The sequence below is a fragment of the Phyllostomus hastatus genome, unplaced genomic scaffold (genome assembly GCF_019186645.2).
Source record: "Phyllostomus hastatus isolate PE091 unplaced genomic scaffold, TTU_PhHast_1.1 phas_scaffold_78, whole genome shotgun sequence".
Classification (NCBI taxonomy): Eukaryota; Metazoa; Chordata; class Mammalia; order Chiroptera; family Phyllostomidae; genus Phyllostomus; species Phyllostomus hastatus.
In genome coordinates this window covers 64642264-64666897 of record NW_025334041.1, presented here as the reverse complement: position 1 = coordinate 64666897, position 24634 = coordinate 64642264, and the positions used below count along the sequence as shown (strand labels likewise).

The window sequence follows — 24634 nt, the reverse complement described above, 5'->3', positions numbered from 1 at the left end:
ATTTGGCTTGTTAATTTAAAATGTGTAATTGAATTTAAACTTTTGAATTTAGATTGTAATCTTAGTAAATGCACAGCAATATTGGAGCATTTAAGGGCCCTGGATAGGTAGCTCAGTTGGCTGGAATGTCGTCCTGATAGGCCAAGGTAGTGGTTTTCATCTCTGGTGGTCAGGGCACATATGAGGAATAACCAATGAATGCATAAGTAAGTAGAACAACAAATTGATGTTTCTCTCTCTCTCTGTCTCTCAAAAAAAAAAAAGTCAATAAAAAGAGAGCTTGAGGATCATCATAGCTCTGGCCAGTGTGGCTCAGTTGGTTGGAGTGTTGTACCATAGACCAAAAGGTCGCAGTTTCAATTCCCAGTTAGGGCACTTACACAGGTTGTGGGTTCAATTCCCAATTGGAGCATGCATGAGAAGGCAGCCAGTCAATGTTTCGCTCTCACATCAGTGTTTTCCTCTCTCTCTCTCTCCTCTCCCCTCACCTTCCTCTCTCTCTAAGCAATGAAAGAATGTCCTTAGGTGAGAATAAAAAGAACCCTCACCATAGTTATAACTTTAATTTATTAGATTTCCTTAGATTTCCAAGAATTACTTAAGGATTTGGAAAGGTCTGTTTATTAACTAGATAACTTACTTAAATAAGGAAACTGAATAGACATATAAATGTAACTTAAAATACTTAATGGAGGTTATTTAATCCATTTAAAATGAAATTAGATATTAATAAACCTAATTAAAAGGAATTGCTAAATGCTAGGTTTATAAATAGAATATGAAAATTAGTAAGCTGAATTTAAAAACTTAAGGGGACACCAGTGACTGGTAACTGTATTTCTTTAAAACCTTAAGTAACTCCTTTTAAGATAATCTTTTTCGTATTCAAAAAGCTATCTTTGAGGACACAAAATCTCCTACTGACAGCCTCCTACTTCTGGGGAAGACAGAGCCATCAAATGGACAGTCACCCCATCACCATCTGGTTACCAAATCTGCATGCCAACTCTATCCACCGTTCCTTTTTTCTTGTAGGTAGCAACAGAATCTTGTTCATTCCATCATTATCTAGTCCCCATCCTCCTTTGGTTGTCTCTTTCCCCACCCTGTCAGCTTTGCTCTAACATGTAAACAAACCAGCACATGGGTAAGCATGTAAATATTGGTTGAATGAAGAGCTACATATATGTATAAATGTGAAAGAGAGTCCAAGGTGTGCAGAGGCATATATGTGAAACCATCGGGAGTCAAATGACCACCTTTGGGCTGGGTCACCTGTACTGATGCTAGTAGATCAAGGCCATTAAAGTTGAAAGTAGGTGGGAAAGCGATGACTGTTGGGACAAAATTACTCTCTTTTTTACATCCCTTGGTGGATTTTCAATGTTAATTATTTTCTAGAATGAACTTCTTTTAAAGACTAATCTCCAGTTTCATGGTCACTTGTGTTCAGATTTCAGCTTTTCTGCATTAGGGTAAACTACACTTTTTGCACCACATCTATGAGTCAAGGAAAATAAAAATTAACTTTTCAATATAGAGTAATGTAGGTTGAAAGTACTTAATGCTATGATGTGTGCGGGTTTGAAAATTTGCAGACACTTTAAGCTATCACATGCAATTATGTACATGAGCTTGCGTCCTAAGGATGTGACTTTTTTCTCTAAGTTTTATCAAAATGTCACAATAGTCAAGGGCATTGGAATGGCTACTAGGAAAAAAAAAACAGAAAATAACAATTGTTAGCAAGGTTTGTGGAGAAATGGGAAGCCTTGTGCACTATTGATAGGAATGTAAAATAATGCAACCATTGTGGAAACAGTATGGTGATTTATCCAAAATTAAAAATAGAACTACCATGTGTTCCAGCAATTCCACTTCTGGGTATGTGCCCAGTAGTATTCACAGCAGGATCTTTTTAAGAGTTATTTATATACCCATGCTCATATCAACATTACTTAGCCAAAAGGTGGGAGCAATTCAAGTAGCTGTCAATCTATGCATGGAAAAACAAGGTATGGGATATACCTTAAAGAGGAAGGAAATTCTGACACATGCTGCAACATGGGTGGATCTTGAAAACATTATGCGAAGTGAAAATAAGCCAGTTACAACAAGACAAATATTATAGGATTCCACTTATGTGAAGTGCCTACAATAGTCCAATTCATAGGTAAAGTAAGGAGAAGCACAGTCCCTCGGGGCTGGGACCAGGAAGAATGGGGAGCTGGTGTCTGATGGGTGCACAGCTTCAGTTGGTAGGATGAAGAGCTCTGGAGACAGGTGGTGGCGACGTTTGCCCAGTAATGTGAATGTGGTTAGTGCCACCTGACTGTACAATTAAAAGTAATCAGGATAATTGTTACATGTATTTTGCCACAGTCTAAAACAAGGTCACATACCATATATGGTGTCCGCTTTGCAGCATTTTCCAGAAGTTCCATGGTAGATTATTTAGTAGATGAGAAATAACAACCCTACTGACTGTGACTTTGGCCCATTTTCAGATACCATGCGATCTTAATCAGGGGCAGGGTGAGAGCCAGAAGGTCTATCTCCTGCAGGCCTTGTGCGTGCAAGCTCAGGGCAAATCCAAGTTCTCCTGGAGTCTAGAATATACTCTGTAGCCAGCATTTGGTTATGTCAAGGCTTCCTTTCTAGTGTTTTAAATTGGGATTGGTTTAACTCCAATTTAACTAGAGAACAATTTTATCTTATAGGTTCTCTTTTTTATTCAAATCAACAAATATTTATTAAGCAACTACTAGGTACAGGGAGCACAGTCTTAAGAACTTTGAGAGTGTCGCAGGTTCGATTCCCAGTCAGGGCACATGCCTGGGTTGCAGGCCACAGTCCCCAGCAACCGCACATTGATGTTTCTCTCTCTCTCTTTCTCCCTCCCTCCCCTCTCTAAAAATAAATAAAATCTTAAAAAAAAAAGATGAGAATGGGTCATCTGGAAACAAAAAGAAAACATAAAAAAACTGTGTTAAAAAAAGAACTTTGAGGAAAGCTTCTGCATTGTACCATATGAAATTGCCAATATTCCATATTTGACTTGGATAAAAGGCACTTTGGTATGGTACAAGCAAGAATTATTAATAGTCTGATGAGAGAGAAAAAACACACAGAGAAGTTGGCCAGCAACAATCAAGTCCAGCCATGGTGCCACATGGGAGGTGTAGGTCTTCCAGGGAAGGGGTGATGTGGTTTGGGAGGTGGGAACGGGACTGGGACCTGGGGGGTGTATGGGAGGCAGAGGAACAAAAATGGCTGCAGAGGGGAGTGAGCAAATGCAGGGAAGCATGTGCACCCAGCTGAGCCTGTTTGTGGAATGGTGGGAACAGCTTTGATAAGGAGACTTGGAGGAACTGGGGCTCGAAGGGGAGCTGGAGCATGTCAGGAGTCTAGTGCTCAGATTGCATCTTCTCTGGTAGACAGGATGGAGCTGGTGAGCCTTCCTAGCAGTTATGTGATGAGAGGGAAGCAGAGACCGAGGAAGGAGAGATGGTTGAAGGAGGAAATTTTATGAAAACAGTGCAAAGTTACTATTTAGTTATAGTGCTATATATGTTTTGCTCTTTTTGAATGTAAGTGAGATTAGCTTGTTATTTTTCCTTTTTCATTCTATTCAAATCTTGTTTGGGCATTGAAGTTATACTAGTCTAATTTTTAAAAAGTTACTATTTAGTAGAGCAGAATTCAATAAGCAAATAAATGAAATTCCTGGTGGTTCAGAATAGGAAATTATGTACTGGGGATGTAGAGGGACCTTACGCAGGGGTAGGTGGTGTAGGGCTGGGGTAAGGTGTGGGGGAGCAGAGTGAGAAGGGCAGGAAGCAGTGATGCCTGTGAGGAGGAAGAGGAGGAGGAGGGCATGTGCAGATGGGAGTAGCACTGGGCTTACTGAATGCCACAAAGATAAGGATGAATCTATGATTTTGAAAGAAAAAAATGTGATACATGAACCTCATCCAGCCAAGCAAGCATTCTTCTTCAAGAGCAACATAAAGGCACTTGCAGAAATGAAAGGACTCAAAGCATGCACTTCATTTCTCTCAGGTTGCTCCATTCAGTGGTATTGAACAAATACTTACTGAGTACCTACTGTGTTGCAAAGACTATTCTATTTGAGTTATACAAGTTAACTAACAAACACCCCTACCTCTGTAGAACTTAGAATTCTAGCTGTGTGTGAGGTGTGTGTGTACTGATAGAAAATAACAAGCATAGTAAATAAGTAAATTATGCAGTCAGTTGGAAATTGATAGGTACTTTAGGAATAAAAATAGAGCTATTAAATAAGGGGTATCAGGGCAGACTTTATTTACTGAGAAAGCTCTTTATGAAATTTTGATGATCCAGATTCAGTATTCTGTAACATTTGTTCTGTGGTAATTGACCTCATTACATTTTTAAATTTAGCAATTGTTTTTAATTGGCATTTTTGATGAAAACATTGACTAAAGATAAAATTATTTTCTAATACCACCAGGAGACCAGGCAAAGTCCATAGCAGAAAACTCTCCTGAATTATTTTTCAACAACCAGTATAACCAGTTGGACATTGGCATTTGTTCCCTGGGTTTTGCTCCATGCAACTTAAACAAGTAAGGCGTTTTTCCTATGTATTTTTCATTTGGCTAATTCATATCCACTGCAGAAAACATGGCAAATATTAAAAAATGTGAAGAAAATATAAATGTCTCCATTTCTTCAAAACAATTTTCAGATAGTTTTGTGTCCTCCACAGTATGGGTACCTTTCTCAGTGAACTCTGAAAGCATCTTTAGCAAGGATGGCACTGCTAAGCCTACAATGCCTACTGCAACCACCATGATAAAGTAACGTGATTTGGATGCTGTCTCTATGTTCACAATTCCAGTTCAGTGAAGATTTCAGTCAGTTCCATTATTTCCAGGTCATGTCTTATTTTTCTTTACTATTTACAGCATTGGAAGGGAACTCTTTGTCTTTATAGAAGTGAATACTGCTAGCATATGAATTCCCTGTGACTAGACGGAGCTCTAGGTTGAAATCATTTGAAGTGTCTCTCTATGGTTCTACAAGCCAATGTGATCTGCAGACAGATTACTAGGTTTAGTTTAGATAATAATTTAGCATATCAATCTATTTTTCCTTTCCATTAAGATCATTTAAAAGCTCTAAAAAGGTTCCAAGTATTTTACATTAGCATGCAAAGCAGTTCACCTTGTCTAAATATATAATGATGTCTACCAACTGCAATATATCCTGAAATAGCTGTGCAGAAACCACAGCTCTGCAGCAGCATTTTGAGGCCATTACTTCAGAGCTTGGTAGGTGTCACACTGCTGGCAAGGGACAGACTCCAAAGTCTGTGGGTTTGATGACCACGAAGGTAGGACCTCTGCCTCTTTTGATCTGTTCTTGCCCTTGCTCTTCAGCTGGAGCTTGAGTACAAATCTCTGGCCCTCTGGTCTCTGACTTCGGCTGTGCATCCTGGTCCCTAAGTCAAGGAGTTGGCCAAATGGTCACCCCCTAGGTAGGAGACCATGCATATTTAAAAGCTGTCTACATCTGCTGCCAGCTTTTATACCTGCTGCCGGCATAAAAATTCATCCATTTTCAGGAGTAACTTACTGTTAAGTAACAGGATTCTCTGGAGATGGGAACATAATGTGCTGTTCCAGTTAGCTTGTATGGCTGGTAGCTGTGATTTGAGAAATCCAAACTGAAGTTAAGGCAAATGACTATTAAAACGAAAAAGACCATTTTAGGCATTCAAGACCAGTCATCTCTCTCTCTGTGCTCCAAAGAAAGGACATGCTGCAGAAAGTGCATATTGTCAGTGATGTGAGAGTGCACAAGGCGGTGGGGGCAGGTGATGTCCCCCAAAGTTTCAAGTGGACTAGAATGGCACCCCCAGTGTAGGCCCCAACCGCTTATGTCGGAATCTTCAGGGAGCCTTCAAATGCCCCTGGTGCCCCTCCAAGTTGGAATTGGAGTGGCTGAGAAAGTCTGTGCAAATGGGCATTTGTTTGTGGCTGGAACTATACCCACCTTGGTTGGAGTGCGCTGGATTTAGAACAGCAGGGGCCCGCTTCCTCAGAGCTGTGGGGATACTGCCTGCTGAGAAGAGGGTCTTAGGAACTGTATGTTTATGTCCCCACAAATCACACTTGGAACTCTGATCATCAATGATAGTACTAGGAGAGGCCTGTCAGAGGTAACCCGTGGAGCTCTCACAAATGGGACGAGTACCCTTAGAAAAGGCCAGAGAGCTAGCTGGTTCCTTCCACTCTGTTGGTCGCCTGCAGCATGGAAGAGGGTTCTCATCAGCACCAGACTGTGCTGGCACCCAGATCTTGGACTTGTGGCTTCCAGAACTGAGAGAAATTTATCTTTATTGTTTACAAGCCACCTGGTTTACAGTTTTGTTATAGCTGCCTGAGCTAGAGCGGGGCAAATGTCTCCTGGAAATTGGTTGCCATATTCAATATTTGCCCAATACTTAATGGGCCACTGTGTTGCCAGCTCAGGCTGAGAAATTTAAGGACTTCCTCACATGAAACATGGAGGGTTTTCAATCCCACCCCTTTCCAAAGATGTTTCTCTTTCAAGAGAGGATTATTTTTAGGGATGTGCTGTAAATTTAGGTGTTTTGTAAAGCCCAGTATGGATTTTAGGCCTGGACTACTAATGAAAGATGGGCCACACATTTAGAATGAATTTCTTGGAGCAATGCCTCTTTAAATACTTGAAGAGTCTAATTTCTAAGAAGTGGTGGTTTGGCTCTCAGGCTGCCAGACAAGGGAGAGACTGCAGCTCTGAGGCAACTGGAGCTCTGCAGTGGGCCCCCGAGGAAGCCTGTGCCACATAGCAGGCCTGACTGGCATGGATGATGGCTGTGCAGCGTGCAACACAAAATTTTTCAAGCACTCCAAGTGCTCTTCCCCATCGAATCCTCACACAACCCTGGGAATTATGAAGACAGAGAGTAGCAAACACATTTGGAGATGAAACATTTGCCTGAAGCCACAGGGCTAAGGACAAGTGGGCACTCCCACCACGCCTGGCTTTGGGCAGTGGTGCCCATGTTTGGATGAGGGACACTGCCTCACAGGACAGTAGCTGGCCCCAACACAAGGCATTAAGGTGAAATGACTATATGATGTACGCTAATCATACACTAACAACAAATAGAGCTGAGAAAACGGCCACAACTTGACCTGTATTGATTGAAAAGTAATAATCCAGAAGAATTCTTTTAGGCTTTTCTGTCCTCTCAGTTCTGAACTTTGGTCTTAAGAAACTACTTTGGCATTCTGGCATGGTGCAGGAGAAATGGTGAAGTAAATTATAAACCAGTTAGCACATAGAAACCAAAGACAAATTTGTACTATTACCAAAAGTATTTTTTTTTTGGAAATGAGAGAGTTTCAGTGGACACAAAGATTCTAATTCTAATTGAAAATTTTAACTTGTGATACACTTTGGGAAAACAGATGGTTCTTAGCTCCCTAGAAATGTGATTTAATGGCACTGAGCATAAACAATGTGCAAAGGGCTTGGTGGTTCTGCACTGTAATTCAGGGAGCTCTTCATGAAAAATGAAGGCATATTTTTTAGCGCAAATAAATGAGCAGTCAGACAACTAAACAAATGAATGATCTTTAATATCCTTTGGATCCCTCATTAATACAACCTTAAGTCTGGTCTACCTGGGCAGCCAGAAGACTCTCATGGAAGTCTGGGATAAGACGTAACATCAATTATAACTATGAGCCTTCAAAAAGTTCCTGAAGCCAAAACATGCATCTGTCTTGTTTTGTGTCCTTTGTTTCCTCCTGAATTGCTGCATGAAAAATCAAAGTCTAGCTGGCTGTCCAGGCACTCACTATCTAGAGCAACAGTTTGCAACCTTTTTCATCTCATGGCACACAGAACTAACATTCTGTAGCACACACAAATATGTTTTTTGCTGATCTGATAAAACACAGGTATATTTTTAATTAAAAAAATAACAATAGTAATTACTGATCCTTTTTGTTCCAAAGTGACTTTTTAAAAACTCAGGTGCCTATACTTATATATAAGGACTTCTGGTACCAAGAATTAACCAATCAGACACAATCTTATTATGCAACATGACCGATAAGATGTACCTCTATTATATAACCTATATATTTGTAATTCAAGACAAGGCATTCACACTGCATGACTACTGTTGTGTTGGCTGCTGTCATTTTTTAAAATTTGATGATCTAAAGGAAAAGAGGCCAGAGCCCTGACTAAATAAGTACTGCATGTTTTAAAAATTCTTGTGGCACACTGGTTGAAAATTGCTGATCTAGAGGGATTCTAGCATGAGGTCACTATGGAACACACAACAGTGAGATGCAGGTCAGGAGGAATAGTTCCTTCCATGGAGAAGATACAGAACCAATGTATGTTGTCTAAGGTCATGTCTGTCTCATTCACCTGCATGTCTATTCTTATAACTGGGTGCCCCAACCTAAGGTACCAAATACCAAACTTTGAATTTATTATCAAACTTCTAATTTATGTCAAATACAACAAAAGATACAAATAAATCACAGGAAACAGGAATGAGAGATTATGTACATAATGGTCATGCAATGCCTTATTTCTCCTGGAAGCCTCCCAAGGCTGGGGCTGGAAGGGCGTGGACACCTCTGGGTTTGCAACTCTGCCCTACCTGTACCAGCCATGTGCCCTTGTGCATTTGCTTTGTGCCTCATTTTCTCCATCCATGTGTATGATGATGGCAGCACCCGCCTCACATGGTTGTGATGAGGTATAAATGAGGACACCATGTCTGCCCAGAGGGGAGTGTTCAACTGCATTCACTACGATTAGCCCAAAAGGGCACAATCCTTGTGTTCTATGGCTTTGTATTCTCAGTGCCCGGCAAACTGCACCTGTTTGATAAATGCTTCCTGACTGAGTGAATGGAAGACAGACACGAGTGAAGAGGGAAAAGCTAGAGATGAGAGGTGCAGTTGACAACAGTTTGCTAAAACATTTTTTAATGAAGAGTACAAAGTCAACACCACACTTGAGATTCTCATTTCTCTTGGAGTTGCACTAGTTAAAATTTATTATTTCAACACACAAAAATGTGGTGGTAGAAAAAGAAAACACACTATAACATGTGTTTAACTCCTCTCTAGAACTGCTTCCTGTCAGGCACTGAGAGTTCAGGAAATTCTGCAGGCGCTGCTCTCCGGTCACTGAGTCAGTTTTCCCAAAGATACACACACACAGTTTTGTCATAATACTTTTTTATTACAATATCCAAAAAACTGAGTATGCAAGTTTGGGAGGTCTCAAGACCCCTTCTTTGACTGTAGGAATGTGCCACCTCAAGACAGTATATTTAAACTATAAAGAAGTTCAAATGTAAAGAAAAAAGAAAACAAACATTCTGTGTCTCTTACTACCAGTTACATATTCTCTTGTAAACCCTGAAACATTTCCCTGTAAAGCAAATAATATATATATATAAAACATATATATATGTGTATGTGTGTAAAGTGTTGGTAGCTTCCCTTCCCCAAAAATCAGCTATTTTCTTTAATCATCTGTATTAGTGTCAACAAATGGCTACATATTACTTTGAGAATTAAATACATAATTGTGAAATTTAAACAAGCCAAAGGGCAAGAAGAAAAAGCACTATGTAGATGGCACATTTGGGGATAAATTACCAAAACATATCTTTCTGAGTCACCAGTCCCTCTTGCAGACTGACCTTCAAGGAAATCCTTTCTTATTGCAAGTACAGCCCCAAAGGCACTGGACAGCTTCCTCACTACTATCTCACCTGGTGTTCCAGTATTGCTACCAGCAAACGTGTTCACTCCTTGGAGAGTCTGGGAGCCAGGTAAGAGCAAAGGACAGGAACAAGGGCTGCTGGGACCGGGACCTTTGCCTGTGCTGCCTGGCATGTGGGAGCCCAGGGCTCTCCAGAGAGGCCACCTTGGAGTGCACTGTAGGTCACTTCGTCAAGGGCAGCTTTGGTGCATTCCACCTGTGCCCGGTGTCTTCTAACTGAGAGGAGTTGACAGCATGAACAAGGCGAACAGACTAAGGCTGTTTCCAACTCAGAAGAAATAAAGTGAACAAACTCACCCCTCTTTCACCTCCCATTCTCTAAAACTGGCTGGTAGCAGAGTGGCCTTGAACATGGAACGAGGGCCTGGGATGGTGGAGAGGAGGCAGATGGAAACAACCAACCTGGAGAGAAAGATCAACCAGGCAAAGGAAGCCAGTAGGGGACTAGCCACCGGACGGAGCAGGCCCTCTGCAGAGCTTGTGCCCCATCATGTCTTCTGGGGGCTACCCACTTGGCCCTGGGAAAGTGAGTGAGGCACCATGGCCTGGAGGTGGCAGGCTGGAGGGGAGGCATCACTGAAGCGCTCGGACGAGGTAGAGCTTCTCCCCGTGCTCGCTGGTGAAGATGGGGGCCTTTTTGTAGTGCTCCACCAACTCGTCCATGGTGTGAAACCGCCGCTGCCCAATGCAGTAGACGTTGTCCACAAGCTGCACCTTGAAATGTTTGTTCTTCCCTGATGCTTTGAGAGACACGGAGAAGTCACTGGGCTGGGGAGCAAACAGAACACACGTTACAAGTGAGCTAGACAGGAGACTCCCCAGCCACCAGCAGAAGAGCCAGTCTGAGAGTGGAAATGCTGTACTGTCTGAGCCTCAACTGCATGAAGCCTAACTATTTTGGGAATTACCCTCGAATCTTCACTTATCCAAACCCAAACTGCCATACAGCCCAAACAGCTAGGTCTCTGTTTTATTATTAAGGATAGTAAAAAGAACGGCATCTGATGTTTAGAACAATGCAGTGACAGTCCAAGACTCTGGTGCTCTGAATAGAAAAAAAAATTAAGTTTTGCTTCACATAGTTTTGGTGCTCAATGTATGTTAGTTTTCTCAAAAGTGGAGACTCACTGTGGAATGTATGCCACCAGCGTTAACCTGGATGCTGAAGAAACCTGAAGTTTTCATTTCCTAAGCAATTTTTTATAAACTGGAAAAATTTCAAAAGGGACTTGGATTAATATATAGGCAGCATCTAAAAGTTTTTCTTCTCCTGACTTCTACCACTATTAGCCATTCAACCATCAAACATTTTCTCATTCTAAACTATTTAAAAAAGAAAACTTTTAAGAGCCATGAGAAATTCTGGTTGCATTTTATTTAAATGTGGTTCATAAAATCCCAGAGGGGGCTGTACAATGGTTCAAACACAAATTTTATTGATAAATGTTTACATTTGTGTTTATGTCAGTACCTTACTTATATTTGAATATCTTTTAGAAAGACATCATTACTTTTATCAAAATTGGTCTTTTATCTCATTTATTTAAATGTATGCAGAGAAGACACTGAATGAGGAATGTTCTTTAGGAAAAAAAGTATTGATTAATCCAATAAAGAACAATTATTTATTGAATACAACCTACGCTCCAGATAGGCCATGCTGTGAATACATGCATGTGTGTATGCAATGCACAGCACGTGTACATATACACGTGTACACAGCACGTGTGGTACAGCATATGCACCACAGAAACAACCATTCAGTGGGGGAAACAGATCAAGAAAAATAAATAGGTTGAAATGTGTGCAGGTGTAAGCCACGGTAAGTTCTACAGAGAGAAAGGAGAGAACACTGAGGCAGGGTAGGCTGATTTAAATGGGCATGGGGGGTGGGCAGTCTGGAAAAGCTTCTGAAGAAATCAGAGCTGAGGCTGAAATGAGGCCGAGATAAGCCTGAGTGGTGGGGTTGGTGGTAGAGTACTGGGAAGTGGGGCTGATGGTGAAGAAAGAGAGGGAAGGTCCTGACTCTTCTGAGGTACTATGTGACTAGTGTGGCTGAGGTGGAGGTAGAAGGATGCAAACCTCCCTCAAGAGTCTCAGAATAAAACCCACAGCCTTCTGACCTACCATGGCTGTGCCTTAGCCCTTGCCCGCAATGAGCTCCAATCAGTGAGACAAAAGTATGTGCCACGCCCAGTCCCTGGTTCACTCCTGCTCCTGTTGTTCTCTGAGCCCCGCCCCTGCATCTCGGTCAACCAAGCCTATAAGGCTCAGCTCAAAAATTTACTGGGGAAGCCTCCTCCTTCCCAAACAAGATAAGCTCTTCTCTTTGGCTTGCTGTAGAGCAAAAAGTTAACGGCTATCCAGTGGCAGAACCACAGTGTATTCCAGTAACCGCTCTGTATAAATAATTTACACCCATGTCTTATCCCCTTCATTACTCATCATGCCAGGTAAGGCCACATCCTCTCCATGGCTCTACTCCACAGAAAGTCCTATGGATTGCGGTGCCTAATACAGTTCTTAACTGAATCTCAAAACCAGGTTTTAGCTTCTCCTAACACCCAGGAACTTACAGCTGCTGAGGTTCCACCAGTCCTACCCATGCTTTGCCCACCTCCCTCAGGGACAAAAATGAACAAGCGTCCTAGCCATTGTTTGTCACACAGAGTTTACAAATGTTTGACTGAAAGTGTGCAAATCTTGTAGAGCAAGATATAACTAACTCCATATGACCTATTGACAAGTCAATAGGTTCAGAAAACTCAGCTCTAGAAGAATGGGCTGCTGGACCCACCAGTCACAGCTACTATTAGCATAAAAGAGTCAAAGAGACAATTACATTTACCGTTTGTATTCATGTATTCCTCTGCCCCACACAGACCAAATAAAAACAAATCTTTGAGGTATGAAGGCAGGATGAACTTCAGGAAGAGGCAGAAAGGTTAATCTCTGCTTTTAGGCCTTAGGCACTATCTTATTTTCAGAATCATGGCCACTAGAAGGCGGGGGTGGAGCAGGGGTAGCAGGGAGTGGGGAGAACATATATCTTGAAAATTATTTTCTCAATTCAAACCCTTAGGAATGAATCATCCCAAACCCTGATGTCATACATGATCCTGTCAACCAGCCCTATCAACATAATACTCTAAAGCAGGCGCCCATGGCCTAACCGCTGGGCCACGGACCAGTACCGTCCAACTGGGCTGCACAGGTGAGCATGAATGTATGAGCTTGAATCACCCCGAAACCATCCCCCCACCCTGGTTCATGGAAAAACTGTCTTCCATGACACCGGTCCTTGGTGCCAAAAAAGTTGGGACCACTGCTCTAAAGCACAAAACGACATTCTAAGTAATCATTTGATTACACAACTGTCAATTCATGATTATTTCACAGGCCTGAACAACTAGCCTCCATATTCTCAGCATTACCATCCTAGCTGGTGCTCTCTGTGCTTCCGCAAACAGAACACACGGACGGGGACCCCTCCACAGGAGCCAGGCTGGCAGCACCAGCCCCTGGCCCCTGTCACCTGAGTCATTACATCAGGAGAGCCACCCCAGTCAATCACAGCACATTCGTGTACAGTAGCACATACAAGTGATAACCTGCTCACCCCTTTCCTGAGGGCTTCAGGTCTTAGTTTCAGGCTTCTATTATTTTGTATAAGTATATCCATTCTGTGTTAAACGTTTCTGCCGTCTTAGATCAAAATGGCTGCAGTCTCAGTTTATAGCTTGGCACAAGCCAGGCACCACGTAGTTTTATAGATACTTCAATTAACTCACAGCTAAAGTGGCACTGTACTAGAGTACAACGTGAGTGAGGCAGAGTAAGTATATGGTAGACATAATTTTAATTAAGCCAAATGATCAACAGATGACTTTCTAGACAGGGGAATCTGCTTCTAATGTAAGTGCCTTAATTTCACACCTTGGGGCATCACGTGTGTGTGCTCAGCAGTAAAATGGGTGGAGTGGAGAAGGTAATTTTTAATTTCATGGGCTCCTGAGCAGAAACCTTAAGGCAGGGGCATCCAACCTTTTGATCTCTCTGGGCCACACTGGAAGAAGAGTTATCTTGGGCCACACATTAAATACATTGTGACACGTGATCACACACACAAAACCTCATCATGTTTTAAGTAAATTCGTGATTTTGTGTTGGGCTGCATTAATAGCCATCCTGAGCCACCCGCCACCGCCGTGGGTTGGACACCCCTGCCTTAAGGTTGAGGACACAGAACTGAGTTAATGTAATACAGGAGTGCCGAACATCTGAGGAATTCTCATTTCAACCCGGGCAGATTTTCCAGTCTACACACCAAAGAGAATGAGTGCTTATGTGTTTCTACTGCACAGCCCTATGTGAAGCCTGAAGATGAACATGACCAGTGGTTTTCCAAGTGGGCTCCCAGTACCAGCAGCATCTGCGAATACCTGGGAACTTGTCAGAAACCGTCAGGCCCCACCCCAGACCCACTGAATTAGAAACTCTGTTTCAAACTCCAGCAATCTGCACTTTAATAGGCCTTCCAGGGATCCTGACACAGTTGCAGAACAGAAATGAAATTTGGGAGGGCCACCAGCAGTGTTCTCACATGTTCGAAGCCACAGTAAAAAGACATGAATGTGGATTATAGGCTATGTAGTCCCTGAGAGGGAGTCCCGTGGCTGACCTCCCCACAAGCTGTGGGTACCCTTCTGATTCTGGGCCCTGCACCAGACACTGCTGGTGGGGAATGCCTGATGGAACAGCTGGGACACTGATGGAAACAATGCCCTAAGGTCTCACCCCTTGAAACTGAGCTAGTCCCCTGGATCTGACAAACCACTCTGCTTCCAGAGACCGAGCACAAGGCAGAGAGAGAGGAATTCTGAAGAAAGCAGCACCACAGCCCTGCTCGAGTCTGCCATGGTCCTTTGGAAACAAACTTAGGGGAACCAGGCACACTTAACTCAACTAGTAGTGTATACTGATATGAAGACTCAGGGCATTAAGTTTTAAGTTAGTCAAAGATTCCTAACATATTTTTGCTTGAATATCTTCTACACTGAGAAAATGGACCAACATAAACAGCAGCTCAGCATTTCCTCTCCACACAGGCTTTGGTTTTGGGGTGTTACTGATCTGAAGACCCAGGCCCGTACAAGGCAGTCCTGCGGCACAGAGCTGAAGCCTGCCGAGGGCCCCTCATCTGGAGGCCAATGTGCCAACCTGATCCCTCAGGTGGAGAGCACTGGGCTTGGGAACTCTCCACAGTTAGTGAGAGTATAAGCCAGGACTGCTGCTTTGTTAAAGAGTTGTTGCATTATTGAGAAGTTGGAAGAGGCATCCTTAAGAACTCAGCAATTGCATCGCAGATTTGAATATGGTCTAGAGGTACACCTACACATGTGCACCAGGGCACATGTGTGAGGATGCGCAAGCAGACCTGTGCAGTGACCCAGGTGCAAACACTCCTCAGGTCTACCAACTGGAGAATGGACAAGTAGATGAGACATGTATTTCATCAAACAATGAAATGGATGCATCAACACGTACTAAAACATCTCACAAAGAGTGTGGAACACAAGAAGAAAGTAAGAAAAGAACATGCACAGTATTTACCATCTACAGAATTCTAAAACAGGCAAAACCAAAATGTACTGTTTAGGGATACATACATAGATTTAAAACAGTAAAGAAAATGATTACCATAAAATGAAAGGTATCGGTTACCTGTAGTGGGAGGTGAGGTGCAATCAGGTAGCAGGAGTGTGTGGAGAGGAGCTGCTACCTGCCAGAAGTGACCAATTTGCTGACTTTCTTGACCTGGGTCAGACAAGTACTTTTTAAATGACATTTTCTGTGTGTTATGTGTCACCCCACCCAACATGTTTTAAAGGCACTGAAGTCAAAGCTAGAAGACCTGGCTGGGACTCACTAATCATGTGGCTCCGGCATTCATCTCTTCTAATGTTGCTTCTACCTTCTTCCCTACCTCTCTCTGCTGCCCATTCACTCTTCCGGGACACCAATTCCACATATGTGAAACCTTTCACTTGGTCCTATCAATCTTAGTTCAGGCTACTGTAACAGAATATCATGGAGTGGGTGTTTGGAAAACAACAGAAACTTATTTCTCACAGGTTTGGAGGTTGAGACTTCCAAGATCCACTAGCCAGCAGATATGGTATCTGGTGAGGGCCTGTTTCCTGGCTCACGGACAGGCATCTTCTTGCTGTGTCCTCATGTGGCAGAAGGGCAAGGGAGCTCTCTGGGGTCTCCTTTGAATGGCACTAATCCCATTTATGAGGGTTCCACCCTCTCAATACCATCACACTAGGGATTGCACTTTAGCTTAGGAATCTGGGAGGGGGGATACAAACATTCAGATGACAGCAAAACCTCTCATACTTTTCTTTATTTCCTACCCTTTTATACCTTTTTTGTGTATCCTAAAATTTTCTTTTCCTCTGAGGTATCTTCCAGTTTACTAATCCTTTGTTCAGTTGTGTTTAATCTGCTGTAAACTTACTGAAGTCTTTAATTTCCATTATTATATTTTTCCATCATTGTATCTTTTTTACCATTTCTAATTTTCTGCTCAAATTCATTTTGCTGAATTTCTTGAACCTATTAATTTATATACCTTAAAAACTGCATTTAAAAACTCAAAATCTGGACCACTATTGTGTCTTTCCCCTTTATTTATAATCATTTAGTCTTGAATCCTGGTAATTTTTTTTTATTGCTGTATACTGTTTATGAAAAATTGAAGAGAAAAATTGAAGAGGTTCTCAATGGAGCTGCTGTCCTCCAGAAACGATCTGCTTTTGCTTCTGTCCACAGTTATGGTGGGGCAGGGCACCTTAATCCAGTTGGATTTATTCCCAGTTTGCCTTTCCTCCTAGTACACAGACTTTTAGGGGTCCATACTAATAGCCTGAATCTTTTTCTGGACTCTTTGGTGACCCTGACTTCCATTTTTTGTCCCCCATCACTACAGACTACTGAAAGACTACTTTGTTGCTTTTTGTTTGTTTCAATGTTCTGTCCAGATTTGCTAGCTGTTTTCAGCAGAAGTGTTAGTCTATTATTACCACAAGCAGGAAGCAGCCATGTGACACTGGACAAGCCGTAACTTGTCCACACTCCAGTTGTATATTACAGTTATACGAGAGGTAGGACAGTTGGTTGTATACAGTCTCTGGAACCAGGCTGCCTGGGTTCATATTCTGACTCCTTTATTTAATGCCTTTGTGACCTTGTGTAAACTTCCCAACAGTTGTCCGCTTCAGTTTTCACAACTGCAAATAGAGATAATTTCTGAAAATGGGAAGAGACTGGGACAGTTTAATAAACTATTATAATGTCAGGATGACATCTTTGGGGAATACTAAGCCCTGTCATTTAGTGGCCCCTCTTTAGTTCCTTTTATGAAACTACAAGGATAGCAAACATTGTCTCATCAATTTTAAATCTTTATTGTAATTTTTTCCATTACCATTTAGTCCCCTAATACTCCCTCCACACAGTCCCCCAGCAATCACCACACTGTTGTCCATGTTCATGAGTCCTTTTTCAATCTTGCAACCCCCTAATGCCAATGCCCCCACCCCCATGTGCATAAGTCTGTCTGTATGCATAAGTCTGTCTTTGTTTTGGTTGTCAGTTGTTTGTTAGATTCCACCTAACAGTGAAATCATACAGTATTTGTCTTTCTCTGACAGGCTTATTTCACTTAGCATAATGTTCTCCAGGTCCATTCATGCCGTTGCAAAGGGTAAAATTTTCTTCTTTTTAATGGCTGAGTAATATTCCATTGTGTAAATGTCCCATAGTTGTTTTATCCACTCGCTACTGATAGATACATGGGCTGCTTCCATATCTTTCCAATTATAAAAACACTTCAATGAACATAGGGGTGCTTATGTTCTTTTGAATTAGTGTTCTGGGTTCCTTCAGATATATTCCCAGAAGTGAAATTGCTGAATCAAAAGTCAGTTCCATTTTTAATTTTTTGAGGTAACTCCATACTGCTTTCCACAGTGGCTGCACCAGTCTGCACTCCCAGTGCAAAGGGTTCTGCTTTCTCCACATCCTCACCAGCACTTGTTACTTGTTGATTTATGGATGATAGCCATTCTGACAAGTGTGAGGTGATATCTTATTGTGGTTTTTATTTGCATTTCTCTGATGATTAGTTATGTTGAGCACCTTTTCATATGTCTATGGGCCATCTGTATGTCTTCTCTGGAGAAGTATTTATTCAGGTCCTTTACCCACTTTTTAAATTGGGTTGTTTGTTTTGTTGGTGTTGAGTTTTGTAAGTTCTTTTGGATATTAACCCCTGATCAGATGTATCAGCAAATATGTTCTGCCATTCTTTGGACTGTCTTTTTAATTTGTTCATAATTTCTTTTGCTAAGAAAAACTTTTTAGTTTGAAGTTGTCTCATTTGTTTATTTTTGTTTCCCTTGCCTGGGGAGATATACCCAATAAAATATTGCTACAAGCCATGTCTGAGATTTTGCTGCTTATGTTTTCTTTCAGGATTTATATGGTTTTGGGTCTAACATTTAATCTATTGATCTATTTGGAACTTATTCTTGTGTGTGGTGTAAGAAGGTGGTCTAGTTTCATTTTTCTGCATATATCTAATTTCCCCAACATCATTTATTGAATAAACTGTCTTTATCCTATTGTATGTACTTGCTTCCTCTGTCAAATATTAATTGACTATAAAGGTGAGGGTGTATTTCTGGGCTCTCTGTTCCACTGATCTATGTGTCTGTTTTTATGTCAGTACCATGCTGTTTTGATTACTATGGCCTTACAGTATAGCTTCATATTAGGTAGTGTGATTCCTCCAATTTCTTCTTTCTCAGGATCACTGTTGCTATGTGAGGCCTTTTGTGGTTCCATATAAATGTTTGAAATATTTGTTCTAGTTCTGTGAAATACATCATTGGAATCTTGATAGGAATTTAGTTGAATCTATAGATTGCTTTTGTTGGGGGCCGCCCTGCCTGGTCTCAGGAAGCTGTAATCCCCCGTGACTAAGGCTGAGCAACAGACCTCCGGACCAGGAGCCACTAAGGAGACAAAACTTATTTCCCTGGCATGATTGGCAGTCAATGACAGGTAACAATTCTCTATGAAAGAGAATGAATCTACGACAGATGTGATCACGTGAGAATGCCCTGAGAGAAGGGGCTGTGGAAATGAAGGGGTGATGGACATCAACCCCTGCCCCCTTTGGCTTTGTCAAAGCCTGAGTCTTTGTTCTTGGATGTGAGAAATCTAAGTTTCCTGGCTGCCTCTGTCTCCTGCCCTTCTCAGGTCTGCAGGGGCGGTACAGCCCAGACCAGAAATGGTAGACCCCCGGGGGTAATCAGGCCTAGGACATAGAATATGCAAGATCCTGTGAGATCTGCTTGCTGGAGGATGTTATTAACTTGGAATTTAAAAGCACAGGCAGGAAACTTTTGGAGCCTGTAGCTCTTTCAAATGTTAAAGACCACAACCCTTGACTGGAATCTCAGCAGGAGTTCTACCCCACCTTTGTAAGTTGCCTACATCTTTTGATCTTTAATGCTGACTGTGAATGCACAAACTAAGTCTGTTTTCTCAATAAAAATCTGCTTGGGTATGGACACGAGGCACTCTCCCCACTTCAGACAGGGTGGCCATTCTGTCCCGATTCCCCCACAGGACCTGGTTGTCTCTGTGTATGTTTTTCTCGTGTTTTGACGAACCATCCGCAGTGTTCCGTGCTCACTGCAGGCAGGTGGGCATGCATCATGCTTTGGGTAGTATGTACATTTTAATGTTAACTCTTCCTATCCATGAACATGGTATGAGCTTCCACTTATTTGTATTTTCTATTTCTTTCTTCAGTGTCTTATAATTTTCTGAGTACAGATGTTTTACTCCTTGGTTAGGCTTATTCCTTGGTATTTTACTTTTTTTGTAACAAAATGTGAATGAGATTGTTTTCCTAGTTTCCCTGTTAGTTATTGGCATCTAAAAATGCAACTGATTTCTGGATGTTAATTTTGTATCCTGCTACTTTGCTGAATTCATTTATCAGTTGTAGTAGTTTCCTGTTGGAATCTTTGGGGTTCTCTATGTGCAGTATCACACCATCTGCAAACAATGACAGTTTTGCTTCCTTTCCAATTTGGATGCCTTTTATTTCTTCTTGTCTGATTGCTGTGGTTGGCACTCCCAGTAGTGTGTTGAAAAAGAGAGGTGAAAGTGGACGTACGTCTTATTTCCAATCTTAAGGGGAATGCTTGCAGTTCGTTTTATGGAACAAATACAGCAAACAGCATCTCATCAATTTTTAAAAAGACTTCTTTCCATTAAAATTTCTAAAAGTAGGAGAGGTCTACATCCTTCTGCAGAAATACCACATTTAACTTCGTTCATGATCACGCTGTCATCATTACTTGTTTTTATCTGCCTCTCCTACTGGACTCTAAGCTTCTTGAGGCCCATTTCTATCTCATTTTTTAAATATATTCTGGAGAAAAATCAGGGCCTGGTACATAGTAAGTACACAACAGATGGTTGTTGAACTAAGTGGCAGAGGAAGGGCCGAGAGGCTGTACCTACTCTTTCTATGTGTTGCCTCAAAGATGTGGAAATGAACATTACCAATATGATAGCTACTTGTCTGTTCTCTCTTTAAATAACAAGTGGGAAGGTAGGGTCCCCTGAACTTTAATTTTTACTTCCTATTGTCACCTTTCTCATTATAGCCCTATTTTCTTTCTGGGGTACTATGTTATTTGTTGCTATGTAACAGATTACTCTAAACCTCAGTGGCTTAGACAACAAATATTTATAATTTCTGTGGCTCAGGATTTTGAGAGTGCCTTAAACCTTGAACTAGAATCACCCAACTCCTACTGGGCTGTGGCCAAGACACGGGCTGCGGCTGTAGTCATCTGAGTGCTGCTGGGGACTGAGTATCTATTTCAACAGTGATTCACGCGCATGAGCCACACCAGAGGCCTGCGATCTGAGTCTTATGGTCCTCTCTGTAGGGATGCAGAAGGGTCTTCATAACATGGCAGCTGGCTCCCCCATATCAAGTGATCCGAGAGAGAGTCCCACGTGCCTCGTATGATCCAGTCCTAAAGTTACTTCTCATGACTCCCACCACACTATGCACCAGTGGTAAGTCATTAGGTAAAGCCCCTGCTGATGGGGAGGCGACCAGGATCTGGCCCTTGAAGCAGGGATGTCAAAGACCTTGTGGACATTGTTTCACACCAGCACAGGCAGCACACTTGGTTCGAACTTTGCTTAGCTGGACTAAAACCTAAGTAGACTCAGTCTTGTTTCTTTTTTTCAGTATTGAAACATCTGCTTTCTGTTCTACCCTTCAATTCCCATCTTTGTGCTCCCTGCCACTGTCCAAATTTTCCTACCCTTCCCTTCTCCAAACACTATACTTAGTCAGTGTTATAATTTCTCTCTGCTGAATACTGTGCTAACTTTTCAAATATTCTAACATCAGATCACTTCTAGTATCTTCTTTCTGACTATTTCTCTTGGGAATGATTTCTATTTTCATAGTTTTTGAACCAGAGATTCTGGAGAATTATCAGTTAGTATATGCCATTCATTTCACCCTTCTTCTTAGGAAGTCATTTTCCGTGGAATGTGAAAACAGTTAATAGGCAGAAAACTAACCTCTCTTAGGGTTCTTATTGTTACATTATCATTATTTTTGTTTATGTTTTAGGTCTTCTATCTGAGCTTAAGTACAGGAAAACTGACTTAACCCTACATCCACACACAGGATCAGAGCAGGCGTCAATACATGCACCAACTTACGGATTCCCCAGCTGACCTCGCCTTCCACTCTCCATTCCTTCAGGCGGTTCTTACATCTCACCTCTTTGCAATTTCTGCTCACAAGTGGGTACTTTTAGAAAAGAAAACCAAAGAATACCCTCCTTGATACTGTTTTTATAAAACAGATGCCCTGGTCAAACATTTCTCTCCTTCACTCATGACTTAATCACAATTTTCTCACTGATGGAAAAAAAAAGATGCTGAGAACTGTATGTAATATCCTTCATTTCTTTCTCCATCCACCCCTGACAGCATAATTACTAATATGATTTTCTCCTAAGCACACGGCTGTGAAGAAATAACAGGGGAGGGAAGGACCTTGCTCCCAGACAGTCTTGATTCTTCAACAACCTTAAAACTTCTACTTATCTTTTGCTTCAGACTTTATGGAAAGAAGAGAGTAGAAATGGCCTTTGTGTGGTTCACCAAGCAGCCCAGTGAACTCTGGACCCATTCTGGTCACAATACTCATGGATCAACAATTTATACATTGTATTTAACACTCTTTCTATCCCCAAAGAGAGGTCACCTTGTTGGTTTCTTATCACAAGCTGTATCATTCTTTCCTTTTACTTTGGTAAACAGACATTTTTCTTTGTTACTTCTTTAAGGAACTACTCTCTGGACTTCTCTTTTGTCCAGAGAAGTAGTTCTTTTACCTAAACAAATGGAGAGCCAATGGGTTAGAGGCAAACTTCCCAGTGATTAATATTCTCTTATCTCAGAAAAGTCACCTTTAGAGTTTTAGCACTCTATTAGATCACCCTCTCTAGTTGTCCAATATTGCCTTCTTTTAGTCAAAATAGATTCACAGTTTATTCTTATGCCACTAGCTGTCAATTCGTAGTATTCTATTTGTTTTCACTTCAGATTATCTTTTCACCAGCATTTTCTACTCTATAAATGCATTTCTGAAATATTTACTCCACAGGTCTAACACCAATCCACATGTGACATGATCAAATATTATCATTCCCATTAGCATCTGAAGTAAACTTATTTACATAAAGGAAGAAGAATCATATTCATCGACTGCAGAAAAGCCCTCAGTCCCATTGTGTTTATCTCTCCCTGCATCTAAAAAAAAAAACATTCACGCTGTGACTAAGCAATAATAACAATAATAAATGATCTTCAATTCAGAATTTTACCATACAATACAATGCTGTTCAAAGGGCTTGAACCAATTCATCTGCCACATTTCAGAGGTGCTCACATTTGAGCATCAGAATCATCTGGAGGGTTTGTTCAAATTGAGGCTGCAGGGCTCCACCCCAGAGAGTCAGATGCAGCAGGTCTGGGTGGGGTCTGATAACCCTGTATTTCTAGCAAGTTCTCTGGTGAAGCTGATGCTGCTGGTCCAGAAACTACACTTACTACCTATGCTTGATGCTATTTATTCCCAATGATGGTAACAGTGGGAGCTTTCAAAAAGGGGAAACTGACTCTGGTAAGGAAGAAGGCAGTGAGCTGGCCAGTTTGCATACAATCCCACTGCTACCCACGGACTTAATTTATAATGAGCTGCTTTCTATGTTACGAACTCAGGGGGTGGCTCTATTTTTCACTCTCTGCTGCTCCTGCCACACTGTTGAGGCCATTTTAAAGAACTGCTTTCTGATAGCACCACAAGAAACACCCCCAAACAAGAAAAAAAGTGAAGCTGAGATGGAAAGGTTAAGTGCTGATGCAGATGAAAACCATGACTGTTCGCCACGGCAGAACTCCCTTCTGCTGCATTTCATAGTCACAGCCACCCCCTGCTCCATCCCTCATTCCTAGAAACCATTATTCTGTTCTTCATCTTCGTAACTACCATTTCTAGGATGTTAATAAATTGAAGCATACAGTAAAAAAAAAACACACACACAATAAGATACCACTTCATACCCTGATTATTATTTTTAAAAAAACTGGAAAGCATACACCGTTGGAGTGGATGTGAAGAAGTTGGAACCCTTGTGCGCTGCTGGAGGGAATGTATTGTTATAGGGGGTGTGGAAAGCAGATGGAAGCTCCTCAAAAAACTGAATAATAAATTAGCATTTGATCCAGCAATTCCACTTCTTTGTATATACCTAAAGAACCGAAGGCAGGGACCTGAAGTGGTATCTGTACACCCATGTTCACAGCAGCCTTATAAATAGCAGCCAAAAGGGGGAAGCTAACCAGTGTCTGTGGGAGGGTGAATGGGCTGTGGTTTGTACATGCAATAGAAGGACTATCATTCAGTTTTAAAAAGGAAGCAAATTCTGACACGTATACAACATGAATGAACCTCGAGGACATTATGCTACATGAAATTAAGCCAGACACAAAAAGACACAGGAGGTACTTAGAGTAGTCAAATTCATAGACACAGAAAGTAAAAAGCTGTCAGGGGCTGAGGGGGAGGGAAAAGTATGTAAGGGGAACAGAGTTGCAATTAGGGAAGATGAAAATGTTCTAGAGATGAATGGCAGTGATGGTTGTAGAACAATGTGAATGTACTTAATGTCAATGTATTTACACTTAAAAATAGTTAAAATGGTACTTTTTATGTTATATATATTTTGCCACAATAAAACACATTTTAAAAAGTTTATGCACTAGCCTAAAAGAGGCATGTGAAATTCTGGTGGAAACATCGTAGTCATTTTAGGGGACACCAAAGCATCAGTACAGGTGAGGACACCTGCTCTTCCTGCCATGGACACTTCCTGCAAAGTGCCAGTGCAGTGCCTCCTAGTGAGGGCACAGTGATGGTACAAAGAACTCATCATTTTCTTCAGATCATCTAAGACATCTGATGAGTTCAGTTTATTGTTTTTCCTGGGGGGGCATGTGGCAGCTGGAGACAGACTCAGAGTTAGCTCCTGAACAAAAAAGTTTGCTCTCCTCTGGTCAGGGTTCAGGCACCAATGATCCCTGAATTTTACATTATTCTTCTAAGACC

At 41.6% G+C, this 24634-nt stretch overlaps 1 protein-coding gene across 5 annotated transcripts in view; it reads right to left on the bottom strand.

Annotated features, from left to right (window-relative positions):
• Positions 1-9270: 9270 nt before the first annotated feature.
• NCK2 (NCK adaptor protein 2) overlaps positions 9271-24634 on the bottom strand; it is a 149210-nt gene continuing 133846 nt past the window's right edge. For all 5 annotated transcript variants that reach the window (XM_045828121.1, XM_045828119.1, XM_045828122.1 and 2 more), the window contains one exon: positions 9271-10608. In XM_045828121.1, the coding sequence (XP_045684077.1) occupies positions 10414-10608 (195 nt within the window). In that variant the 3' untranslated portion in view covers positions 9271-10413. The remainder of the gene's footprint in view (positions 10609-24634) is intronic.